General features: G+C 48.0%; 1 protein-coding gene across 1 annotated transcript in view; it reads right to left on the bottom strand.

The window, feature by feature from the left end:
* Positions 1-22,947, bottom strand: part of CACNA1B (calcium voltage-gated channel subunit alpha1 B) — a gene marked incomplete at its 5' end in the record, with an annotated part of 303,988 nt that overhangs the window by 109,338 nt on the left and 171,703 nt on the right. Inside the window, 3 exons of the mRNA XM_084219396.1 lie at positions 2,484-2,596; positions 8,837-8,949; positions 21,212-21,421. Coding sequence (XP_084075522.1) covers positions 2,484-2,596; positions 8,837-8,949; positions 21,212-21,421 — 436 coding nt within the window. The remainder of the gene's footprint in view (positions 1-2,483; positions 2,597-8,836; positions 8,950-21,211; positions 21,422-22,947) is intronic.

The following is a 22,947-nucleotide window of genomic DNA, read 5'->3' as shown; positions in this document are numbered from 1 at the left end:
ATCTCCAGCAGCCCTGGAGCTGCAGAGGAAAACTCCCCCCTTGTGCAGGATCCTGCTGCAGCAGAGCCACAGCTGGCACTGCAGGAGGGCTGAGCCCCCCTGGGATGGGGCTGTGCCCCCACCCTGACACACAGGGGACAGGGCAGGCTCTGACTCTGGCAGGGGTTTCTGTTTGTTTGTACTATTACATTTGTATTTTTAATTTTCCTAGTACAGAACTGTTATTCCCACTCCCATATCCTTGCCTGAGAGCCCCTTAATTTCAAAATTATAATAATTTGGACAGAGGAGGTTTGCATTTCCCATTTTACAGGCAGCTCCTGCCTTCCTTAGCAGACACCTGTCTTTTCACTCAGGCACTGGGATAATGCAGGATTCCCCCTGGGAGCTGCAGGGACCTGGCTCTGGTCACGCAATGAACTCAATTCTGTCATGTGGGGTGAAAAATCCACTTAATTAAGGCAGAGGAACTTCAGCATCAATGGCTTGAGAGTGTCCCTTGCTGTCCTGAGAAGGGGCAGAGCCCTCAGCTTGGTTTGTCAAGTTTAATCTCTTCTCCCAAGGAATGAGCAATAACAAGAGGGAACGGCCTCAAATTGTCCCAGAAAGGTTTAGGTTGGGTATTGGGAAAAATTTCTTCATTCAAATGTTTGTCAAGCCCTGGTCAGGCTGCCCAGGCAGCGGTGGGGTCACCATCCCTGCAGATGTGGCACTTGGGGACATGGGTGACTGGTTGGACACAACGGCCTTGAAGGTTTTTTCCAACCTCAATAATTCCATGATTCATCCCTTTATCATGCTGACTGCAATCAGTGGTCAGAACCCACAAAAATAAAATTGTAACTTGTAAAAACATCCAAAATATTTACAAAGCATTGCACCCAATCAGCAAGAGCAGATCTCAGCAGCTCTGGGTAAAATGAACTGGTGAAAATTGCTCTGAATTTGCTGCAAACCCAGGAGTTTCCCACACATAAATCAGTGCAAAGGTAAAGCACAGTGACATTTTTGGTGCAGGCTTTTTTTGCTGGGCATTTACAGAACTTAAAAGTTTCGACCCTGTTTTTCCCAAATGACACAGTACCACACACAAACCTGGGATCTGAATAATAATAATTAGCAATAAACAATTAGCAGGTACAAATCAGCCCCACAGAGCCACAAAACTCTTTCCTGGTACTTCAAATGAGTGTTTTGCTCAGATTTTCTGTACCTATTTAAGGTGGTTGGGGTATTTTTGGAGGGAGGGGCTGTCCCTGCTCCTGTTACTTCAAGCTACAAAGAATTCAGGGAGTGATGGAAGCAAGGGAGCACTGGAGAGGTAATGGTGTGAAAAACAAGGTGGAAAACAACAGCAGGAGCACCTAAACTTGTCATCAATTTCCACAGCACTCCTGCAGAAACAGCTCTGGATGGGTTTGGAGATGGCACAGGAGCTGTTTGCTGAAGCCAGCACACATTAACTCAAGGCAGAAGCACAAAAACACCAGAAAAGCTGTGGAAACCTGAGTGAAAATCCCACCTCAGAGCCTCCAGGCTGAGAAACTCCAACATTCCCAGCCCAGGCAGCAGGAACACATTTCAGATTTGTGTCAGCACGGCAGCTCAGCCCCAGGATTAGCACCCAGCAATCCCCAGGGAAGCTGCTTTTCCAGAGCCTGGATACTTAAGGAATTGTCATCAGATCAGTAGAAAGTTGATGGGACTTAAAAAGAAAATAAAACTTGGCGTTTTTACCACAAAATACAAGTGTTAACACAATATTTTTTGTTTTAAGCAAGCCTAAAGATAAAGCAAAGAAGGACATTCTAAGTTGATTGGACTCAGAAAGAAAAAAACAACTTTTCACCACAAAATAAGAGTGATAATGTGAGATTTCTGCTTTAAACAAGCTTAAAACCAAAGCAAAAAAGGACATTCTCCTGTCAGCCCACTGTCATTCCCCCTTAAGGAATTGTCATCAGACAGTGGGAAGTTGATGGGACTTAGAAAGAAAATAAAACTTGGGGTTTTTGCCACAAAATACAAGTGATAACATAATATTTTTGTTTTAAACAAGCCTGAAGATAAAGCAAAGAAGGACATTCTGCTGTCAGCCCACTGAGGAACCACGGGCAGATAAACCTGGAGGAGAAAAAGGGCTCTTAAAATCCATTGTGGGTGTAAATCCAGGCTCAGGAATTCCTAAAATTTCCAACTGCCCAGCCAAGGAAAGGGGAATTCTGCATCTGCAGATTCAATCTGCTCCTGTCCCCTCCACCCAGCGCTGACCTGGGAGGTTGGGGCAGGCAGGGATTTTGTGCCAGCTGCCCCTGGCACAAATCACTTAATTAAATCACTTTTATTTATCAACAATAATTAAATCACTTTTCAGTGATTTAATTATTGTTGATAAATGTGGAAAGCACTCCTTCTGTCCCTGGGGTGAGGGGTCTCCTGGGGTGCTCAGAGCCTGCTGTGAGTGCCAAGGGAGCTGCACTTACTTGGTGACTTTGAAGATCCTCAGCAGCCGCAGGGCGCGCAGGACGCTGATGCCAAAGGAGGTTCCCGGCTTCACTGCAGCCCAAATCACCTCAAAGATACTGCCCACGATCACCTGCAGGGAGAGACCACCTCAGAGAGGGCATCTCGGCTTTCTGTGTTTGAAATGCCTCCCCAGGTATAAGAAAGTCTCTTTTTTCCCAGCCCCACAACAGAAGAAGTTGAGATTCGTCGGTTCTGGTTTCCAAGGTTGTTTATTTTCTCTTATCTATGACATTCTCTTTCTGACCTGCTGAGGTCTGTCCAGCAGGTTGGGTTGTGGCACAGCCCCTGCCCTTGGGGTGGTGTTGGCTTTTTATACTAAGAACTGTGTGTGCTTTATTTACAATAATTTTCCTATACCCATCACCCATGTCAGACAGTCTGTCTCTAATCTAAACCAATCCAGCAGTGTCACCATCACAGCAGAAGATGGAGGACAAGAAGTAGGAGAAGAAGAACAGGAGACAACCCAGATTCCCCCACTTGCCTCTTGAACCCCCATTCTAAATCCCCAAAATTCTACTTTTTCACCCTGTAACAAATTCACTGTCATTCTATTCAAACCCTTGTGGCTTGTAACTCTTCACACAAAGTTGGTGATTGTTTCCATGGGCTAAAATCAAAGGCACAGGTGGTTTTGACTCTGTGCCAAGGTCTCTGAACCCTTTGCCAGGGTCTCGAGTCCTCCAGGGCAGCCAGAGGAATGTCCTGGGTTCCAACAAGGAACCCAGCTCCCTGGGGTGCTCAGAAACCAGAATTCAGGCTGTTCAGGAGAACCCTAAATTAGCCAGGAGAATGGGAAAACCTCACCTCAGCTTTCTCCATACCAGGAGGAGAACACCCTGTGATTTATACACCGAGGAGCTTGTTGCTTTCTTCTCTAGCAATCAAACTACCTTAAAATCCCTTTTTTTTTTGAAGGACACTGTGATTTTTAATTACATTATTTAAATGCTGGCTCAACTGCAAATGCCAGCAGTTGATGTGACTTAGAAAGAAAATAAATCTTGGGGTTTTTACCACAAAATACAAGTCATAACCTGAGACTTCTGCTTTAAGCAAGCTTAAAACCAAAGCAAAAAAGGACATTCTCCTGTCAGCCCACTGTCATTCCTTTTCCCACCCCACACAACCTGCAGAGGTGCAGGAGGACACTGCCCCATCCTCCCCTTCCCATCAGAAGGACTAAAACTCCTCATCTACAGAAGAACAGCAGCTCTTGGTAACATCTACCAGAAACTTCTGGCAGCTGAGAGTCTTTAGGAGAGTAATTGAAGCAATAATTATTATGAGATCCTGCAAAGCCTTTGGCACAGACATCTGCCTGGCCCTCAGCCTGGGGGCGCTGAAAAAATTGTCCCAAATCAAGGTGGCCCTTTCAAATTTTGTTTTTCTGGTTGGTTTAAGGATGGCAGAGAATTCACCTCAAGCAAGGGAAAAAAATCTTCTCAAAAATCCTCCATTAGGAAAAGGACAAACAGTGATGGGCTCAGCACAGCTGGGAAGGACAATTAAACCCACACAGGTTTCTGCAGAGTTAATAGGATCAAACAGGCATTTCCCTGCCAATTGCTGGTGTAATTCACATTAACCCAACATTTCTGAGCTCCCACTGCCCGTGGGCCCCCGCTGGGCAGAGCACACCTTAAACACCAGTTCAGAACTGGTTCTCACCAGAGCCCAGCTGGTTTGTGCTGTGGGAGGGAGGATTGATGGGGGCAGCAGCACTGGGAACCCCTTTGTTACAAAAAGTTCAGGAGAATTCTTAATTAGCCAGGAGAACTGGAAAACCTCACCCCAGCTTTCTCCATACCAGGAGGAGAACACTGTGATTTACACACTGAGAGGAGCTTGCTGCTTCCTTCTCTAGCAATCAAACTATCTTAAAACATCTTTTTTTGAAGGACACTAATTTTTAATTAGAACTTTTAAATGCTGGCTCAACTGCAAATGCCAACAGTTCCTTTTCCCGCCCTTTCATGACAAAAATGTGGATGTCTCTGAAAATTCCATCACTGCTTGAGCATCCTGCAACACCCACTGCGCCCTGAGCTTCCAGAAAATACAGAGGGAAAGGGAAATCCACAACAGATGATAATTCCAGTGTCTGCCAATCTGAAGAAGAAGGAACTAAAACTTCTCTCCCACCACTGGGATCCCTCATTGTCTCAGGTGTAGCTGGGTGTGTGTTCTATCCCCACCTGTCAGAGCTGGGGCAGTTCTCTCTGTTCACTGGGCAGTTTTCTTTCTCTCCCCCACAGCCAATCCTCCCTCCAGCAGATCTCTGCTGTCCATGGCCACTGAGTGTCCCTGCAGGGCTGATCAAATTCCATCATCCCATGGGGAGATGCTGTGCCCAGGGCAGGAGCCAAGCATTCCTACCTGGATACAATCTGCCCTGGAACAGCACAGCAGCCTTTGCCCACTGCATTCCCAGAGGAGCAGCTTTCTCCTGCCCTGCATTCCCAGAGGGAGAGCAGGCCCATCTCCAGCAGCCCTGGAGCTGCAGAGGAAAACTCCCCCCTTGTGCAGGATCCTGCTGCAGCAGAGCCACAGCTGGCACTGCAGGAGGGCTGAGCCCCCATGGGATGGGGCTGTGCCCCCACCCTGACACACAGGGGACAGGGACTGCTCTGACTCTGGCAGGGGTTTTTGTTTGTTTGTACTATTACATTTGCATTTTAATTTCCCTAGTAAAGAACTGTTATTCCTATTCCCATATCTTTGCCTGAGAGCCCCTTAGTTTCAACATCATAATAAACTGGAGTAAAATGTAAACAATTATGTTTTTCATTTTCCATTTCAGGGGAGGCTCCTGCCTTCCTTAGCAGACACCTGTCTTTTCAAACCCAGGCACTCATGAATCAGCAAAAACCTTTCCTCAGCCCCTGTACATGGCACTGATAATTAATTTTCCTCAGCAGCCCCTCCTGGGAGCCTGGTTCCCACTGGACTGCTGCTCCCCAGGCAGATGTTGCTCTGGTTTGTTGTTTCACCCTTTGAGCTCCACGCTGCCATCTCGATGGTTTGTCAGACAAAACTGGGTACAGAGCTCTGTGATGTTCCAGTGCTGAACTCGTTCTGGGGGCTGGAAGGTGGGTGAGGGAGGGAAAAACACAGACAGAAGGAGGATCCCTATGGATTCTCTGAAGGAGGAAGAATTAGCAACAGATCAACAGCTTTCCCTCCTGGGAAACCCTCGGCAGAGCTCCCTGCCACAAAGCCCAGACTCCTCCTAAGTGCAGCTTTTGCCTTGTGCAAGCCCCTAAATCACCTGTCCCTGACAAGCTCTCGTTGTGGAGGAAGCAGCCTGGATTTGGGGATCCAAGGAAATTGGCAGCCAGCCCGGGGGGCAGCTCAGAGCCCACCCAGTGCAGGGCATCAGCCCCTGTGCTGCCCATGGTGGATCCAGTGAGGCTTTTAATAAATCCCTATTTCATTCTTTAGCTCTGTCTAGTCTCTGTTCTAGGGCAGCCTGCACAAGGCATCAGTGACACCCCTGAAGGACAATTTATGGACACTGGGCACTGTCCCTTGTGCTGTGCAAGACAACCCATCCTGTCACTGTCATATTTTCTGAAAAATCTTCTTTGCCCAGGATTTTGCTCCTGGGAAGCTGAGAAGCCTCAGGGGAAAAAGGAAAACAATATTATCTCATTTGCTTCTCCTGTGTTTTGCTGCTTTGGAATGTGGTTGGAGATTGTTTCTCCAACATGTGAATTGTTTTTACTTAATGACCAATCACGGTTAGGTGGTGTTGAGGCTCTGGAAGGAGTCAGGAGTTTTCATTAGTATCTTAAGTCTTCTGTCTGGATCTTTTCTCTATTCTTTAGTATAGTTTTAGTAGAGTATTCTTTAATATAATATAGAACATAAAATAATAAATTAGCCTTCTGAGAACATGGAGTCAGATTCATCATTTCCTCCCAACAACAGGGGACCCCAAAAATACCACAGATCATCCCAACCCTCCGAGCCACCCTGACAGTATAGGGATAAAATGTTTTTAAAATCATGGGATATTCAGGGGGGGTTGGAAAGAAAGGTCGGGCCTGGTAGGCCCTTGGAAAATGTTAGGCTTTACACAGTTTGGATCATGCAAAACTGCACCTGTATAATCATTTAATGGCTATGATAAATGACATGATTGTTAAATGTGATAATTGTTTGGTAACTGAATATAATTATTGCTTAATCATAACAAGAGTCCTGAGAAATGATGTTGGGGGGGTTTGATGGAAATTACAAAATCCATGCTTGGATGAGGTCAATGTATACAATAGAACAATATATGTTTAATAATTAATATGTGGTTATATAATGAGAAGGGTATAAAAATGTGTTCATCCTGTGGAAAAGGCCTATTTTATGATTGGCTTTTTGCAAATGTTAAAATGAGGATTCTATGTCTTATGTTAGGAAGTTATGCTGTATTGATTTAAGTAGTGTGTTAAATATAGTTTTAGGGTATAGCATAATGTTAAAATAGAAACTATGCTATGTAAGATACTTTTTTTAAAGAAAGGACTCACACTGAGATAGCAGCCACAGCACACCTCAATCTTTCAGAGAAAGAGAATTTATTGCTCCCTTATCAGAAGAAACAAACTTCTTCCTGCCTCTCAGCCCTGAAGAGCCGTCAGGATTCAGAGGAAGAAGCTGACACTGCCCAGACAGAATCCTGTGCTTGAATGGAATTTATGCATATGAGGTGTATGAATATACAACAGGCTGTTGCTTTTAAGGGTTAATCCTCTGTTAACGTGGGTCCTTTTTCAGGCTTATGTTGCCCAGAAAGAGGTACCTGGACTGCCCCTAACTTTTTGTTTCTATTGTCTCCTATTGTCCTAATCCAAATTGTCCAAATTATAATTACTCTAATTATATTACTATTTTTATAACCATTTTATTACTGTTAAACTTTTAAAATGTTAAAAACAAGTGACTGGCATTTTTCCCAATCCTGAACCCATGCTGGAGTCAGATTTGGGTCTGTACCCCTGACACCCAGAGCTCTTCAATAAAGGCACCTGCATAGAATCATTCTGTGATTATGTGTTGCCAGGACACCCCAAAACCAGAGCCCCACATCTGGGACAGCCTCGGGCTGCTGGACACAGCTGGGTGATTGAATCTCAAATTTTGTTTACTCTGAGCTTTGCTCCTGCCACGGCCACAAAGAGAATAAACTGGCTCAACACAGAGCCTTGGATTTAGGAGGGTCACTCGCTGAAGGTGACAGCAGCTCCTCCTCCCTTGTGGGAGCAGAGGAATTTGGCTTCATGGAGGAAGAGTCACTCCCAGCATTTTGGCAGATAAAAGCCAGAAACAGCAGCCTGAATGTCCGAGCAGGGCTGGGTGAGGAGTGCAGCGACCTGAGCCCCTCTCCCTGTGCCCGTGGCTGGATCCAGAGCTCCATATCTGGGTTGTTACAGCCTGAGTCCTGCTCAACCCTCCGCAGATAAGAGAGGGGAGTTCTCCTCTGAGCACAGATTACAGCTAATAGCTTTTAATGAATAAATTAACATCCACATGCCAGGCTCTCTGTCAGGTGGAGCCAAGCCCAGCCCCGCTATTCACACCAGAGCTGCAGTTTGAGCCTGGACTTCTGCACTGAAAGAATTTGAATTATTGCCCTGCTGTCACCTCATCGGGTGTTCACTCTGCTGCTCCTGGTGATGTCTGCAAAGCTCTGCCCGTGTGACTCAGGTGGAGGCTGCTCAGTGGGTGACACGAGCAGGAAGATGTGCAGGGTTTATTTATTTTTTTTTTTTGTCTTTCAATCAGCTCGTTGGAATGGGAGGGACAGAATCTGCCGGCAATCAGAGCACTCCGGGGTGCTGATGCTGCCAACAGCCCGGGGCTGGAGGAAATTAAATCCCTCGGCTGTCACTTCCCTTCCAAAAGGAGGATAACGAGGGAAGCTTAATGCATTTCACTGCTAATTTATACAGGGACTGCTCCCCCCAGGAGCACTTCCCGTGGATTTCCACACTCATGCTCAAACACCCAGCACCTGAATGACAGGAGAGACACCTGCTCGTCACAGGGAGGGCTTTTGAGGACATGGAGGGGATATTGGGAAGGAATTCTTCCCTGGGAAGGTGGGGAGGGGTTGGAATGGAATTCCCAGAGCAGCTGTGGCTGCCCCTGGATCCCTGGAAGTGCCCAAGGCCAGGCTGGATGGGTTGGGGCAACCTGGGACAGTGGGAGGTGTCCCTGCCCATGACAGAGGGTGGGAATCAGATGATTTTAAGGTCCCTTCCACCCCAAACCATCCCATGATTTATCCACCCTGCTGGATGCTACTCACCCCAAAGTCAAAGCAGTTGAATGAAGAGTGGAAGTAATTCCTTGGCCCCAGCCCATACATCTTCAGAGACATCTCAGTGAGGAACAGCCCCAGGAAAACAAACTCTGCGAAATCTGGGAACAGGAGAAGAGATTAAATTAATCCATGAGCCCTTGGGAACTTTTTGTTCCTTTTTGCACAGCATCAAGGGGCTGCTGGCAGAAGGAAATCCCTGTGCAATGGCAAAGAGGGGCCAGGCAGAGTTTGGCACAATTCTGTCTGTGTGTCCATGAGCTGTGTGAAGGCAGTGCTCACCTCCACCCTTGGGTGGGAGAAGGAGCATTAAATCATATCCTCATTGTCTCTAGAAAGGAATTTCAAAGGAAAGCCCTGGATCTAATATTTTTAAAGGTCAGATTTAATTGCAGAGATGTTTTGGGGACTTCTGTACTTGCAAGAGATGGAAACTTTTGGGTGTGGGGTGTAAGTTTCTGTACCATCCCCTGATGATAAAAATACCTTTCTACCCAACAGAAGTGCTGACTCTGAGGGCTCATATTCAGAGGTGTTGTGTCTCCTGTTACCACATTTATTTTTATTATGCCTTTATAGCCCTGTAATTATGGAAGAGCCCCTTCTGTTTCCTTTTCCTTCACATATCACAGGCTGGGAAGCTTTTGATGGGAAACTTTATCACCTATGATGAAACAAAGGGCAGAAGGAACAGAGCTGGAGGCTTCAATTTCCACATCAAGTTTTGAGAACTTGAAGCTACAGCAAACACTGCCTTTGGCATTTTAAGTTTGGATCTGGAGGCCAATAAGCAGCAGCAAGAGTGAAATGTTAAAACAAAACAAAAACCAAAAAAAGGCAGAAACCACCTACACTACCAAGAAAAACAAAACAGCAGAAGGCAAAGCTCTCTCTCTGGAGAAAAGATGAGGGAAAGAATCAAACCTCAAAAGGTGGGGATTAATCACCTTGTTTAGTGCAGCACAGGAGGTTCTCAGAGGCTGCAGCAGAACAGATGCTACAAGAAAGTCTCCTGTAATTTCAATTTTATGATTCCAGGAATGATAAAAAGGAGATGGTGCCAAACTTTATGCAGAGGTGCACAAAGACAGAAGAGGGACAAGAGATACAAGGAAAATTTCAGCAGGATGAGCCTGGATTCCAGGTGCTTTGTACACTGGGGCGGCTCCAATCTCTGCTCTGGGATAGGGACAGGAGCCAGGGAAAGGCTGGAGAATGAGAGCACACAGCCCCAAGATGTGCCAAGGGAAATTCAGGTTGGATATCAGGAAAAAGTTTATCACTGAAAGGGTGATAAAGTTCTGGAATGGCCTCTGGGGAGGTGGTGGAGTCCCCATCCCTGGGTGTGTTGAACAAAGCCTGGATGTGGCACTGGGTGCCAGGGGTGAGTTGAGCTGTTGGGGCTGGGTTGGACTCAATAATCTTGGAGGTCTCTCCCAATCTGGTCATTCTGGGAATTCTGTGAGCTCAGGGAAAGGTTCTTCCCCCAGAGGGTGCTGGCACTGCCCAGGCTGCCCAGGGAATGGGCACGGCCCCGAGGCTGCCAGAGCTCCAGGAGCCTTTGGACAGCGCTGCCAGGGATGCCCAGGGTGGGCTGGGTGGGGGTCTGGGCAGGGACAGGGGTGGCACTGGATGGTCCTTGGGGATCCCCTCCAGCTCAGGAGATTCCATGATTCCACCATCCTCTGATCTCCTGCAATCTGCAGCTTCTGCTGAGTGTGGGGAGAGATTTCCATTCTGCCTTGGATTTCCATTCCCAGCCTTGCACATCCATAGGGGGGGAGCAGAGCTGGCCCAGGGCCATTCTGGGTGTCTTTGGAAATGCCTTGAAAAACACAGCTTGAATTACTCAAAATGAAAAAAGGGTTTTAAATTTTAAATTTAAAATGAAAGCCAGTCATGGAACACCATGGGCATGAAGTTCCCTGAAATCCAGGAAGCAATAATGAGATGAGAGAGGCTTTATTAACACCTTAGTGAGGAGCCTGCAAGGACACCTGTGCCAACACTTGCAAAAGGGGAGGAAATTTCAGGAGTATTAATTATCCCACGTGACTGCTCTCCTTGAAAACAGCAGCAAGATCACCAAAGGAGACTCTCAAGGGCAACATGTTCCCAGCTGAGGAGTAAGATGACAAAATCTGAGACCTACAGCTTTTTCCCAGGAAGAAGCAAATCCTCCCTCTGGATCTCAGGGCACAGGAGCAGCACAACTCCCTCTCACCTTGAGCTTGGAGCTTTTGAGGAGAAGCCTCTTCACACCTGACCAAGCTGGAACTTTTCTCCCCTTTCTCACAGGAGGTGCAAGGACTCAGTAGGAAACTCTGTCTCCAGCACCAAGGATCCCAGGGTAAGGAGACATCCATAACTGTGCTGGGAATCCATCTGACCTTCCATCTGCTCTGGGGAGGCCCCACCTGCAGAGCTGCCTCCAGCTCTGGGACCAGCAGGAGGACCTGGAGCTGCTGGAACGAGTCACAGAATTCCCAGAATTCACAGAATCCCTGGGTTGGGAGAGACCTTCAAGATCATCGAGTCCAACCCAGCCCCAACAGCTCAACTCACCCCTGGCACCCAGTGCCACATCCAGGCTTTGTTCAACACACCCAGGGATGGGGACTCCACCACCTCCCTGGGCAGAACATTCCAGAACTTTATCACCCTTTCTGTAAAAAGCTTTTTCCTGATATCCAAGCTGTATTTCCCTTGGCACAGCTGGAGGCTGTGTGCTCTGGTTGTGTCAGTGCTGCTGCAGACAGAGCCCAGCCCAGCTGAGCACAGGCACCTTTCAGGAGCTGTGAGAGTGATCAGGGCAGCCCTGAGCAAACCTGGAGCTGCTCCAGGGTTGGAGCCCCTCTGCTCTGAGCCAGGCTGGGAGAGCTGGGGGTGCTCACCTGGAGAGGTGAGGGATCCAGGGAGAGCTCAGAGCCCCTGGCAGGGCCTGAAGGGGCTCCAGGAGAGCTGCAGAGGGACTCTGGTGTCACATCCAGCAGGTGATGCTGACTGGCACGACTTCCAGGTGCAGGCTCCCTATCCCAAGGGTTCCCAATTCTGTGAAACCTTGTTAAATCAGCTGATAAAATCACAGGGAGAGGTTGTGGATCCTCCAGGAAGCAATGCACAGCCCTCACCTGTGTCTTATCTCTGGCAGGGAGATTCTCATCCCCTTATCTCTGCCCCAGCCTGACCTGGGCAAGTCACAGCTCAGGTGCCACCCAGATTCTCCCACAGAACAACAAAAATCCTCAGCAGTGTTTTTTAACTGCAGATTTGCACCAAGAAACCTCATGACACTTTGCCAAGACAATTACCAAAGGAGCAGAAAAGGAGGAAGGACCAAGGATTGATGTTCAGTCACTGCTCCAGCAGAGGCTGAACACACCCCAGGTATCACAAGTGCCAAGTGTCACCATCAGGCTGACACATCCTGCAAACACACCTGCAAATCCAGAATATCACCCAAGAAAAAAGCTAGAAAGTGGCAAAAGAGAATCAAGAAATATTTGATTATATATTTTAAAAAATATATATATATCTAAAGCCAGGAAATGTTTAAAACTCAGAGCATCTAAAAACCAACTTCCTTGTGCTGCTTCTGCAGGAGCCACCCCTGGCCTTTCCCAGCTGATGAATTCCAGAGCTGGCAGCAGGAGCTGTGTCCCAGCAGGTACCAGATGCTACAAATCACAGCCCAGTGAGGCTGGGATGGAGGGAGGTGGAATTCAGACCCTGAGCTCCTCAGGCAGAAGGAATTGGCTCCATGGAGAGGCTGCTGCATCCAACACATGATTTCTTCTGAGAAGGCCCTGCCTAAATAATTGAAAATGCAATTTTGTTGTTTGGGCCTCGTGGTATTCAAAGCTCACCTAATTTCATTTGCCTTACTCAAAAGCATTTTGTGATGTGATTTAAGGAGGAAAGGTCTGATACAAACATTCTTATTGCATTTCCAAGCTGTGTGGTTGGCAAAGGCCATGCAAGCATCCCTTCACCCCACACCTTTCAATTAGGTTCCTAATTGGAGTTACCAGCTCCTTTTTGTCAATCATTTATGGATTAATTCCATTTCTGCCCCATCTCCAAGTCCAATGGCATCAGAAGCAGGTGCTGAGCTCAAATGTTGTGCTCCAACACTGGGTTTATCAAAAGGAGACATTGTGGATTTGGGGTTCAGACCTACACAGATTAGGGAGCCAAGAGGGATCCCTGCAGGACGTGCTGGAGAAAGAAAAGAGTTTTGGGAAGGGCAGCCCCTGAGTGAAACTGCAGTGACCCAGTGCTGAAACCTCCTCCCCACAGTCCCCAAAACCATCCCACAGTCCCTAAAACCCATCCTAGAGTCCCTAAACCCATCCCACAGTCCCTAAAACCATCCTACAGTCCCCAAAACCCATCCCACAGTCCCTAAAACCATCCCACAGTCCCTAAACCCATCCTACAGTCCCTAAAACCATCCCACAGTCCCTAAACCCATCCCACAGTCCCTAAACCCATCCCACAGTCCCTAAAATCCATCCCACAGTCCCTAAAGCCATCCCACAGCCCCCAAAACCCATCCCACAGTCCCTAAAACCATCCCACAGTCCCCAAACCCATCCCAGAGTCCCAAAACTCATCCTAAAGTCCCTAAAACCCATTCCACAGTCCCCCAAACCCATCCCACAGTCCCTAAAACCATCCCACAGCGCCAAAAACTCCATCCCACAGTCCCAAAACCTCATCCTACAGTCCCTAAATCCCATCCTGGGGGAGCAGCTGCAGGCATTGCTGCAGGGCATGAGGCCTGGGATGGATTTTAGGGACTGTGGGATGGGTTTTTGGCACTGTGGGATGGGTTTAGGGACTGTGGGATGGGTTTTTGGAACAGTGGAATGATTTTAGGGACTGTAGGATGGGTTTTGGGGACTGTGAGATGGTTTTTTGTCACTGTGGGATGGTTTTAGGGACTATAAGATGGTTTTTGGCACTCTGGGATGGATTTTAGGGACTGTAGGATGGGGTTTTGGGACTGTAGGATGGAGTTTTTGGCACTGTGGGATGGGGTTTTGGAACAGTGGAATGATTTTAGGGACTGTGAGATGGGTTTTAGGGACTGTGGGATGGGTTTTAGGGACTGTGGGATGGGTTTTAGGGACTGTAGGATGGGTTTTTGGCACTGTGGGATGGGTTTTAGGGACTGTGGGATGGTTTTAGGGACCCTGGGGAGGAGGTTTCAGCACTGGGTCACTGCACTTTCACTCAGGGGCTGCCCTTCCCAAAGGCACAGCCCTGGTCACTCTGCCCCTCCACAGTGTCCCCAGCATGGATTTTGAGGGGGCCTCAGTGGAAAATTCATCTTTGCTGCTACCAGCCCTCAGTGCTGCCATTGCAGGGTTGGTTTCTGACAGAAATCTCTTCTTTCTCAGAATATTGGCAGTGGTGGAAAGGAACATGAAGAGATGATAATAAAATCATGAAATAGATGCATGAAATATATTCTTTTATAGGCAACTGCAGCTTATTTAACCCAAGTTCTGTGCTTCAGTGAGCAGTGTCCATCTGTAGCATGAGAGAAATCCTATTTGGCCCTGGAGTCCTTTCCACAGAGAGAAGGAGAACCTCTGATTGAATTTGAGGATAATTACAGGGGCATGAAGTATGGCCTGTTATTAATCATACCACAAGAATTCAAAGAATTCCTCATCAGTGCTTTCAATAAGGCTAAAGAAATCCCAAGCCTCTCTCCAAAGCTCCTGCAGTCCTTTTTCCAAAGCAGTTGTAGAGATATGGAGCATCAAGCAGAGAAAGCTAATCAGAACAATTCAAAACAGAAAAGTTAAAAGAAAAGACCAAGGGAAAAATAAATCAATGCAGAGCCGTAGGCTTTTACCAACTGTTCTTTAAGTAAAATTAATTTGTAATGTAATTAAACTTCTCCCCAGAGGGACAGGTATAATTGAATTAGAGGTGCCTGGGTAGAGTTGCAGGGTTTAGCAGCTCCTTTCCCGTGCTCCTCTCCTGCTGCTGCAGTTCACAAAAAGCCTCCTCAGTCCATTCCTGAGCACCTTCCCTGAAACAACATCGTTGGGATTTTTCATTTCTCTCTTGCTCTCCATCCCTGCTCCTCTGCAGTGATGTTCCCTCATCATGGATTAACTTTTAAGCCATTTTTAAACTCTGTCACTTTCCCAGTTAAAGGATTTTGCCAAGTACTTCCAGGAGCTGTTTGAAATCCCCTCGTTCTGCCTCTATCTAATGGATTTGTGCACAAATCTTGGGCAGAATGGGGCTCTCCAGGAGCATTCCTGGAGGGCTCAGCCCCAGCTGGGCTCCTTCCCAGATGTTTGTGCTGCAGAGTTACCAGGCAGGAGTCAGGGGACACGTCCAGTCTGGCTGTCACCATCATCTTTTATGAAAAATCCCTTCAGGATTTTTCTCCTGAGAAGCCTCAGAAGAGAAATGTAACCAATAATTATCTGATTGCTTGGATTGTGGTCTGGAGGTTGCTCACCAACAGGTGCATCTTTGATTGGTTCCATGTGAATTGTTTTAATTAATGACCAATCCCAGTCCAGTTGTGTCAGACTCTCTGAGTCAGTCACAGGATTTTATTATTCATTCTTTTCCAGCCTTCTGATGTCTCCTTTCTCTTTCTTTAGTATAGTTTTAGTATATCATCATATCATATCATATCATATCATATCATATCATATCATATCATATCATATCATATATCATATCATAATAAATCAGCCTTCTGAGAACTTGGAGTCAATTCTCATCTCTCCCCTCATCCTGGGGACCCTCACAACACCACAACAGTCACTGTGACACCAAAGCAACCAGCAAAGTCCTTAAGGCACCAAATATTCCCTGCACTCAATATTCAATTAGGGATTTGTAGAAATCTGAGGCTATGGAAGCTCTGCCATCCCCCAGGAAAGGGGTAGGAGGGTTTGGGTCATCCCCAGTGCACAGCCAGGTGGGAATGCAGTCCCACAGCTCCTCAGCCTGAAATTCAGGAGGGTTTGGAGGTATGGGATGCTTGGAATTTAAGAGGTTGAACTTGTAGGGCTTTTCAGGACAGTTCTCCAAAGTTCTTTGTTCAAAAATCACACTAAAATGGGTTTCTGCCTGGAGCAGAGACAATCATCCCCAAAATGAGCCCACAGAGCCTCTGCTTCTTCTCTTGGAGAAAACCATCTTAAAAATGAAAACAAACCCCAAAACAAACAAATAAAATCCTCCAAAAATTGTCTGGTATACATTGGAATTTCCATGATGACCATTCATGGAGAGATTTAGTCGGGATATTGGGAATTGGGAATTGTTCCCTGGCAGGGTGGGCAGGCCCTGGCACAGGGTGCCCAGAGCAGCTGGGGCTGCCCCTGGATCCCTGGCAGTGCCCAAGGCCAGGCTGGAGCAGCCTGGGACAGTGGGAGGTGTCCCTACCCATGGCAGGGGTAGAATGAGATGGGATTTAAGGTCCCTTCTAACCCAAACCAGGCTGGCATCTCTGGTTTTTATTCTCATTGTCACTGTGACCAGTCTTGAACCACCCTGTCTAAAAACCCAGTGTGAGCATCCACAAAACCCTTCCCTATTTTTGGATAATCTGGTTTTTTTCTGTGACCCACGCTGGGCTGCCCCTCCCCAACGCTAGGGGAGTTTCCAGCCGGGTTTAACACCCCAGAAATACTCAGAGCTCCTGCATGAAGGGTGACAGGGATGCTGAGGGGACTGGAGCACCTCTCTTGAGAGGATAAGGCTGAGAGAGCTGGGGCTGAAAGAGATAACTGAGAGGAACCTCATCAAAACACCTGCAGGGAGGGCTCAGAGCAGGACCCAGGCTCTGCTCCAGCAGTGGGACAGCAGGACAGGCAGGAACTGATCCCAGGAAGTTCCACCTGAACATCAGGAAGAACTTCCCTGTGAGGTGAACAAGCAGCTCAGGAGGCTGTGGAGTCTCCCTCACTGGAGATATTCCAGAGCCATCTGGACTCAATTCTGTGCCCTGTGCTCTGGGATGGCCCTGCTGGAGCAGGGAGGGGCTCCAGGTGACCCTCTAAGGGCCCTTCCCTGCTCCAGGTGTCCCTCTAAGAGCCCTTCCCTGCTCCAGGTGACCCTCTAAGGACCCTTCCCTGCTCCAGGTGTCCCTCTAAGAGCCCTTCCCTGCTCCAGGTGTCCCTCTAAGGACCCTTCCCTGCTCCAGGTGACCCTCTAAGGACCCTTCCCTGCCCCACTCTGGGATTTCTTTCAGGGATGGTTTCTGGAGCCCCTGCTCAGGTGTTTCCCCATTGTCAAAGGGCAGTGGGATGGTGCAAAGACTGATGCTGAGAATTTCATCCCCAAGAAATCCCAATTTTTGGTGGTTTTCTGCCTCTTCCATTGAATGTCAGGCAGTGGGACCCCCACTCCCAGCTCACTGAGACTCTGCACCAAGAAATCCAAACCTGCTGCCCAAGCACTCCTGACACTAACTGACATTACTGGGAGTTACAGACAAATGCAGAGCTCCTGAAACATGGATCCATCCCTAATTCCAACCAATCTTTTTGTCTTCAGCTGGGATAGACTGGAAGCCTCATTGGTGGCCTCTGTCTCAGGTAAATTTCCCAGCTGGAGGTGAATAACTCCCAGCCCTTCCAGCCCTCAATGGAACATTCAGGAGTTTCCTGCTCGTGGATTTCTTCGTGTTCCCTTGGAAAAGTCACTGCAAAAGGTGCTCCCAAAACTGAGTTTTGTAAATCTGTGACCTTTTTTTGAGTTGAAAGACACCAAATGTAGGGTTTGTTTCCTAAACATTTAGTCCTAATTCCAGAGGAAATCCTAATCCTCAAACTTTTAATTACTCTGCCAATCTAGCTTATTATTTCTTCTGGTAAATGGAGGTAATGAATAAGCAAGAGTGACTTCTCTGTATGGTCTGTCTTTCTTTTCAGTTGAAATCTTGCCAAAAAAAAAAAAAAGACTTGAAAGAAATTTCTGTCCTTATTATACATCTCTCATTAGAGCTCCATTACAAGGTGGCATTAAATATTTCCACAAATATTAATAAGGAGCTTTTGATGTCAGAGCAGTCAGTATTCCTGACCTCTTAGGTCTAGTAAAAAAAAACTTCAAAAGTTTGCCTTCCTTGTAATAAGGGAAGACCTGAGGATCTGAGGCAAGAAATATTTAAGTATCTAATTTATAGAGAAATCAAGGCAAATTAGGTAGATAAGGATCTTTAAAGATCTGAGCCAACATTGTTAGACTGTTGGAAATATTTGAGGGTTTTTTTTCAGTCTTCTGTTTGGTTTTTTCAGAAGTTTTATTGAAATTTTCATCTGGTCAAGTCCTGAATAACAGATTTGCTCCTGGCCATTTTATAGGGTCATGAATGGCTTTGTCTTCCAGGAACAAACCTCATCCCATCCCTTGAAAGGGAAAACTTTGCATTATCAGCATGAGGAATCTCTAGGAGTTTTCCAGCTCTAGGAGTCCCAGCCTCCAAACTTCATTAAAATAAACAAAAAGCTCCATCCCTCACCTTCCATATTTTTTTAAACCCAGTTTTGTCTGTGACCTCATGGAGACACCATTTCTCATTCATCAGAGCAATTTAAAAACCCAAACCTCACATTTCAAAAGCACTTCTAGACTCTCTGAGCTAAACCAGGTGACCAGAGGAATCAGCTAAAATAAAATCTTTTCACAAATACAGGATAATTTTCCCTCTGGGATTATTTCTGTCACTTAATGTCACAGAAGGGCACGGTGACACCCATCCCATGTCATCACACCCCATCAGGAGGGCGTGGAACCAAAAAAGAGCTGTGAAATTGAAACCTTTTAAAGGCTCGTCAGGAATCACAGCATGTGTGGGGGCTTGGTGCCTGATTCCATAAACACTGGCAGGATTTTTATCTCCCAGGCCATTCCAGCTGCTGGTACCCCAGGACTGGCAGAGCTCTGAGTGTGTCCCCAACAGGAATCACCCACAGGTGCAGATCCGCTGCAAAGTGACACAAATTTCTCTGGACACAGGTTGGCCAGAGAATCCTGCTTATTCCAGGCATCATTCCCCTTCCTTTTGTGAATCCTGCTCCAGGAAAAAGCCTCCTGTCCTGTTCCAGGACAATTCCTCCTGCCCTGCTCCAGGACAATTCCTCCTGCCCTGCTCCAGGACAATTCCTCCTGCCCCATTCCAGGAGAATTCCTCCTGTCCTGTTCCAGGACAATTCTTCCTGCCCTGCTCCAGGACAATTCCTCCTGTCCTGTTCCAGGACAATTCCTCCTGCCCTGCTCCAGGACAATTCCTCCTCCTGCCCCATTCCAGAGCAATTCCTCCTGCCCCATTCCAGAACAATTCCTCCTGTCCTGTTCCAGGACAATTCTTCCTGCCCTGCTCCAGGACAATTCCTCCTCCTGCCCCATTCCAGGACAATTCCTCCTGCCCCATTCCAGGACAATTCCTCCTCCTGCCCCATTCCAGGACAATTCCTCCTGCCCCATTCCAGAGCAATTCCTCCTGCCCTGCTCCAGGACAATTCCTCTTGCCCCATTCCAGGACAAACCCTCCTGTCCTGTTCCAGGACAATTCCTCCTGCCCTACTCCAGGACAATTCCTCCTCCTGCCCCATTCCAGGAGAATTCCTCCTGTCCTGTTCCAGGACAATTCCTCCTCCTGCTCCATTCCAGAACAATTCCTCCTGTCCTGTATCAAGACAATTCCTCCTCCTGCCCCATTCCAGGACAATTCCTCCTGCCCCATTCCAGGACAATTCCTCCTCCTGCCCCATTCCAGGACAATGCCTCCTGCCCTGTTCCAGGCTTTACACCTGATTGAATCTCAACTTTGCAATAACCTTTAGGATAACATTCCTCTCTCAAACTAACACCCTGGTGAATTTTTTTTTCTGAATTGTGTGATTCAATAATTTGAAATAGGATTTGAAAGATAATTGAGATTGTTCAGTCTGGGGAAGGGAAGCTTTGAGGCCTGAAGGGGCTGACAGGAAAGGTAAAGAGAGACAATTTACAAGGGCCTGGAGTGCCAGGACAAGGGGAATGGTTTCCCACTGCCAGAGGGCAGGGATAGATGGGATATTGGGAAGGAACTCTTCCCTGTGAGGACAGGGATTGGAATGGAATTCCCAGAGAAGCTGTGGCTGCCCCTGGATCTCTGGAAGAGTCCAAGGCCAGGTTGGACAGGGTCTAGTGGAAGGTGTCCCTTCACAGGGGGTAGAATAAGCTGGGCTTTAAGCTCCCTTCCCACCCAAACCAGTCAGTGATTCCAGGAGTGGTGAGTGAGGAGAACCAAGCCTTGAGGGACCCTGAGAGCCGGGACGGGACCGTGGCACTGCGGGATCAGAAACCCAGAGCTGCTGAGGGAACAGGAGGGGCCAGTACACACAGGATACACAGGATTCACAGGATTCACAGAGACACCAGCTTGGAAGAGACCTTAAAGATCACCGAGTCCAACCCAGCCCCTGTTGCCCTGATTTTTTATGATTTTCTAAGGCTTCTGATGTTTACATTCTAGTTACGAACTTTCTCACACACATCCTGTAAATAACTTATTGTTTTGGATTCTTTTATGGAGAAGGAGAAATGTGATGGACTGTTGGTTTGTCCAGTGTCATTGGAGAGGTGGCACTGTCACCCTCCAATTCACTGTCACTTTTGGAAACTATAAATGTTGGAGTCAGAAAATAAACTTCCCTTTTTTCACCTTGAGAACAGCGGTGTGTGTGCTCGTGTTATGTCCTATAGTGACACAGCCCCAACAGCTCAACTCACCCCTGGCACCCAGTGCCACATCCAGGCTTTGTTCAACACACCCAGGGATGGGGACTCCACCACCTCCCTGGGCAGCCATTCCAGAACTTTATCACCCTTTCCATGAAAAACTTTTTCCTGATATCCACCCTGAATTTCCCTTGGCACAGCTTGAGGCTGTGTGCTCTGGTTGTGTCAGTGCTGCTGCAGACAGAGCCCAGCCCCAGCTGAGCACAGGCACCTTTCAGGAGCTGTGCAGAGCGATGAGGGCACCCCTGAGTCTCCTTTTCTCCAGGCTGGGCACCCCCAGCTCCCTCAGGGGTTCCTCTCAGGGTTTGTGTTCCCAGCCCCTCTCCAGCCTCGCTGCCCCCTCTGGACGTGCTCAGGTGTCCCAAAGTCCTTCCCTGTTGGTAAAATGCTGTAGAACTCCCCACTGGTAATATAGATAAGAAATAATAAGCACCTAAGCCTGAACAGGAAATACTGTGGAGAGAGTTTCAACCCCTCTTGACAGAGGTAGAAAAAAGGAGCAGTGAGGGGAGCTGTAGAGACCGATAAGGTCACCCCTGAGTCTCCTTTTCTCCAGGCTGAGCACCCCCAGCTCCCTGCAGTACTCACAGAGAGCAGTGGTCAGCTTCTCAGGCTGGTCATAGTGCACCATGGCCACACAGAGGGTGTTGAGGGCCACCACGCAGAGCACCACCCAGTAGAAGCTCTGAGCCTTCACCATGCGGCGGATGAAGAAGCGGAACATCTTCTCCTTCCTCCTGAAGTAGGACGAGCTCTCGTTCTTCCCGCTCTTCAAACTGGCACGGGCAAAGGGAGACCCTGGGACAGAGAGAAGAGTCACCACAGCCCATCCCAGCAGGGAAAAGGCTGCAGGGCGGTTCCTGGGCACACAGAGCCTCTCCAAGCACCAGAACAGCTCAGCGGGAAGCTGGGGATGCTGAGGATGGGCTGAGCAAGGGCGTCTCGCTTGTAATGAGGGATGAAGGCTGGGCTTTTAAAACTTCATGGGTCAAGGCCTAGCTCCACCATCTAAACTGGGCTTCCAAACGTGGCAGCAGTCCTGATTGTCCCAGTTAAACTCATCACTTTTTCCTGGTTGACAGGGACAGAGAGCAGCAGGCACAGGGTATTTCTGCCCACGGTGTGGAGCATGTCCTCATGGAGCTGGGTAGGTGCAACAGGAAAGCTGGTCCCTGTTTTTCCTGCTCCAAGGACCAGTAACTAGGGAATTGAGTGAATTCTCCTTAATTTACTCTCCAGCCTCAGCTATTTCTTTTGCAGAGGGCTCAACCTGCCTCCGTGCATCGCATTTTGGGCTCAGCCATTCATTTGTCTCAATTCTGCCTCTATCAGCTCCATTTCCACTCTGGGCTGAAACCCTGGGAAAGAGTCAAGGGTTTCAACAATAGGGAGCTGATGGAAGAAATGATTCCTGATGCCAGCTCTCCCTCTGGGGTAGAGGCACTGCTCAGATGAAAAGGCAATCTCAAGCTGATGCTGAGGCAGGAGAAATCAGGAATAAGGGAATAAACACATGGACCCCTTGGGGCTCCGCTGCAGCAGCCAGGGAAGCTGCTGCAAGCAGGGGAAATGGTGATTGTGCCAGGCTGGCCACTGCCTGTGCCAGTGGCTTGTGACAAGTTATCGTTGCTGCCCTTCCCCATCCTGGGAGGGAGCATCCCAGCAGGAGGAGCAGGACATGTCCTCATCCTGTCCTGGAGCAGGTGGCTCTCCTGGGCTCAGTGACATGAACAGAGAGTTCTGGCTTCAGCAGCCAGATCTTGGAGTGTGATCACCTCCATGTCAACACTTGGAAGGGGTGGGAATCTCACCCAGCCTCGTCCTGCCACATCAACCACAGCAGGCAGAGAAAGGATGAGGCATCCAGATGTGACAGCAGCGGGTTCTCCAAGCCTCACAGCCCCACACAAGTGCGACGTTCCCCCATGGAGAGTGAGCTCTCTGCTCCATTTCACATTTCTGGCCAGCCACCAGCACTCTGAAAGCAGAGCTGGCCTTGGCCAGGCTTTGAACAAACTCTGTGCTGAAAAAATCAGTGTGTTCTTCTGTTGGTTTGAAAATCCTGCCTTTGGCAGTTTGCAAGAGAAGAAATCACAGTGCTCCTCCTCTGCTCTGCTTTGAGACAACAAGAAGAGCCACAGTTTGGGATTTAGGCTGCTTCATATCACAGCACTCCTTAGCAGGTACAGAGCTCTCAGACAGCCAAGCCCCTCTGTACTCCCAGACTGGCAAAGGAACAGTGCTGCCCTCTCATTCCTGTCTGCTGATCTTCCAGAAATGCAAAGCAGTGATATTTAAACTGCTCCAACATGGGAAACATCCCC

Source organism: Fringilla coelebs (genome assembly GCF_963513975.1).
Source record: "Fringilla coelebs genome assembly, chromosome: 21".
In the NCBI taxonomy this organism is placed as follows: domain Eukaryota; kingdom Metazoa; phylum Chordata; class Aves; order Passeriformes; family Fringillidae; genus Fringilla; species Fringilla coelebs.
Note: the sequence above shows the minus strand (reverse complement) of the source record. Positions and strands in the feature narration are given on the sequence as shown.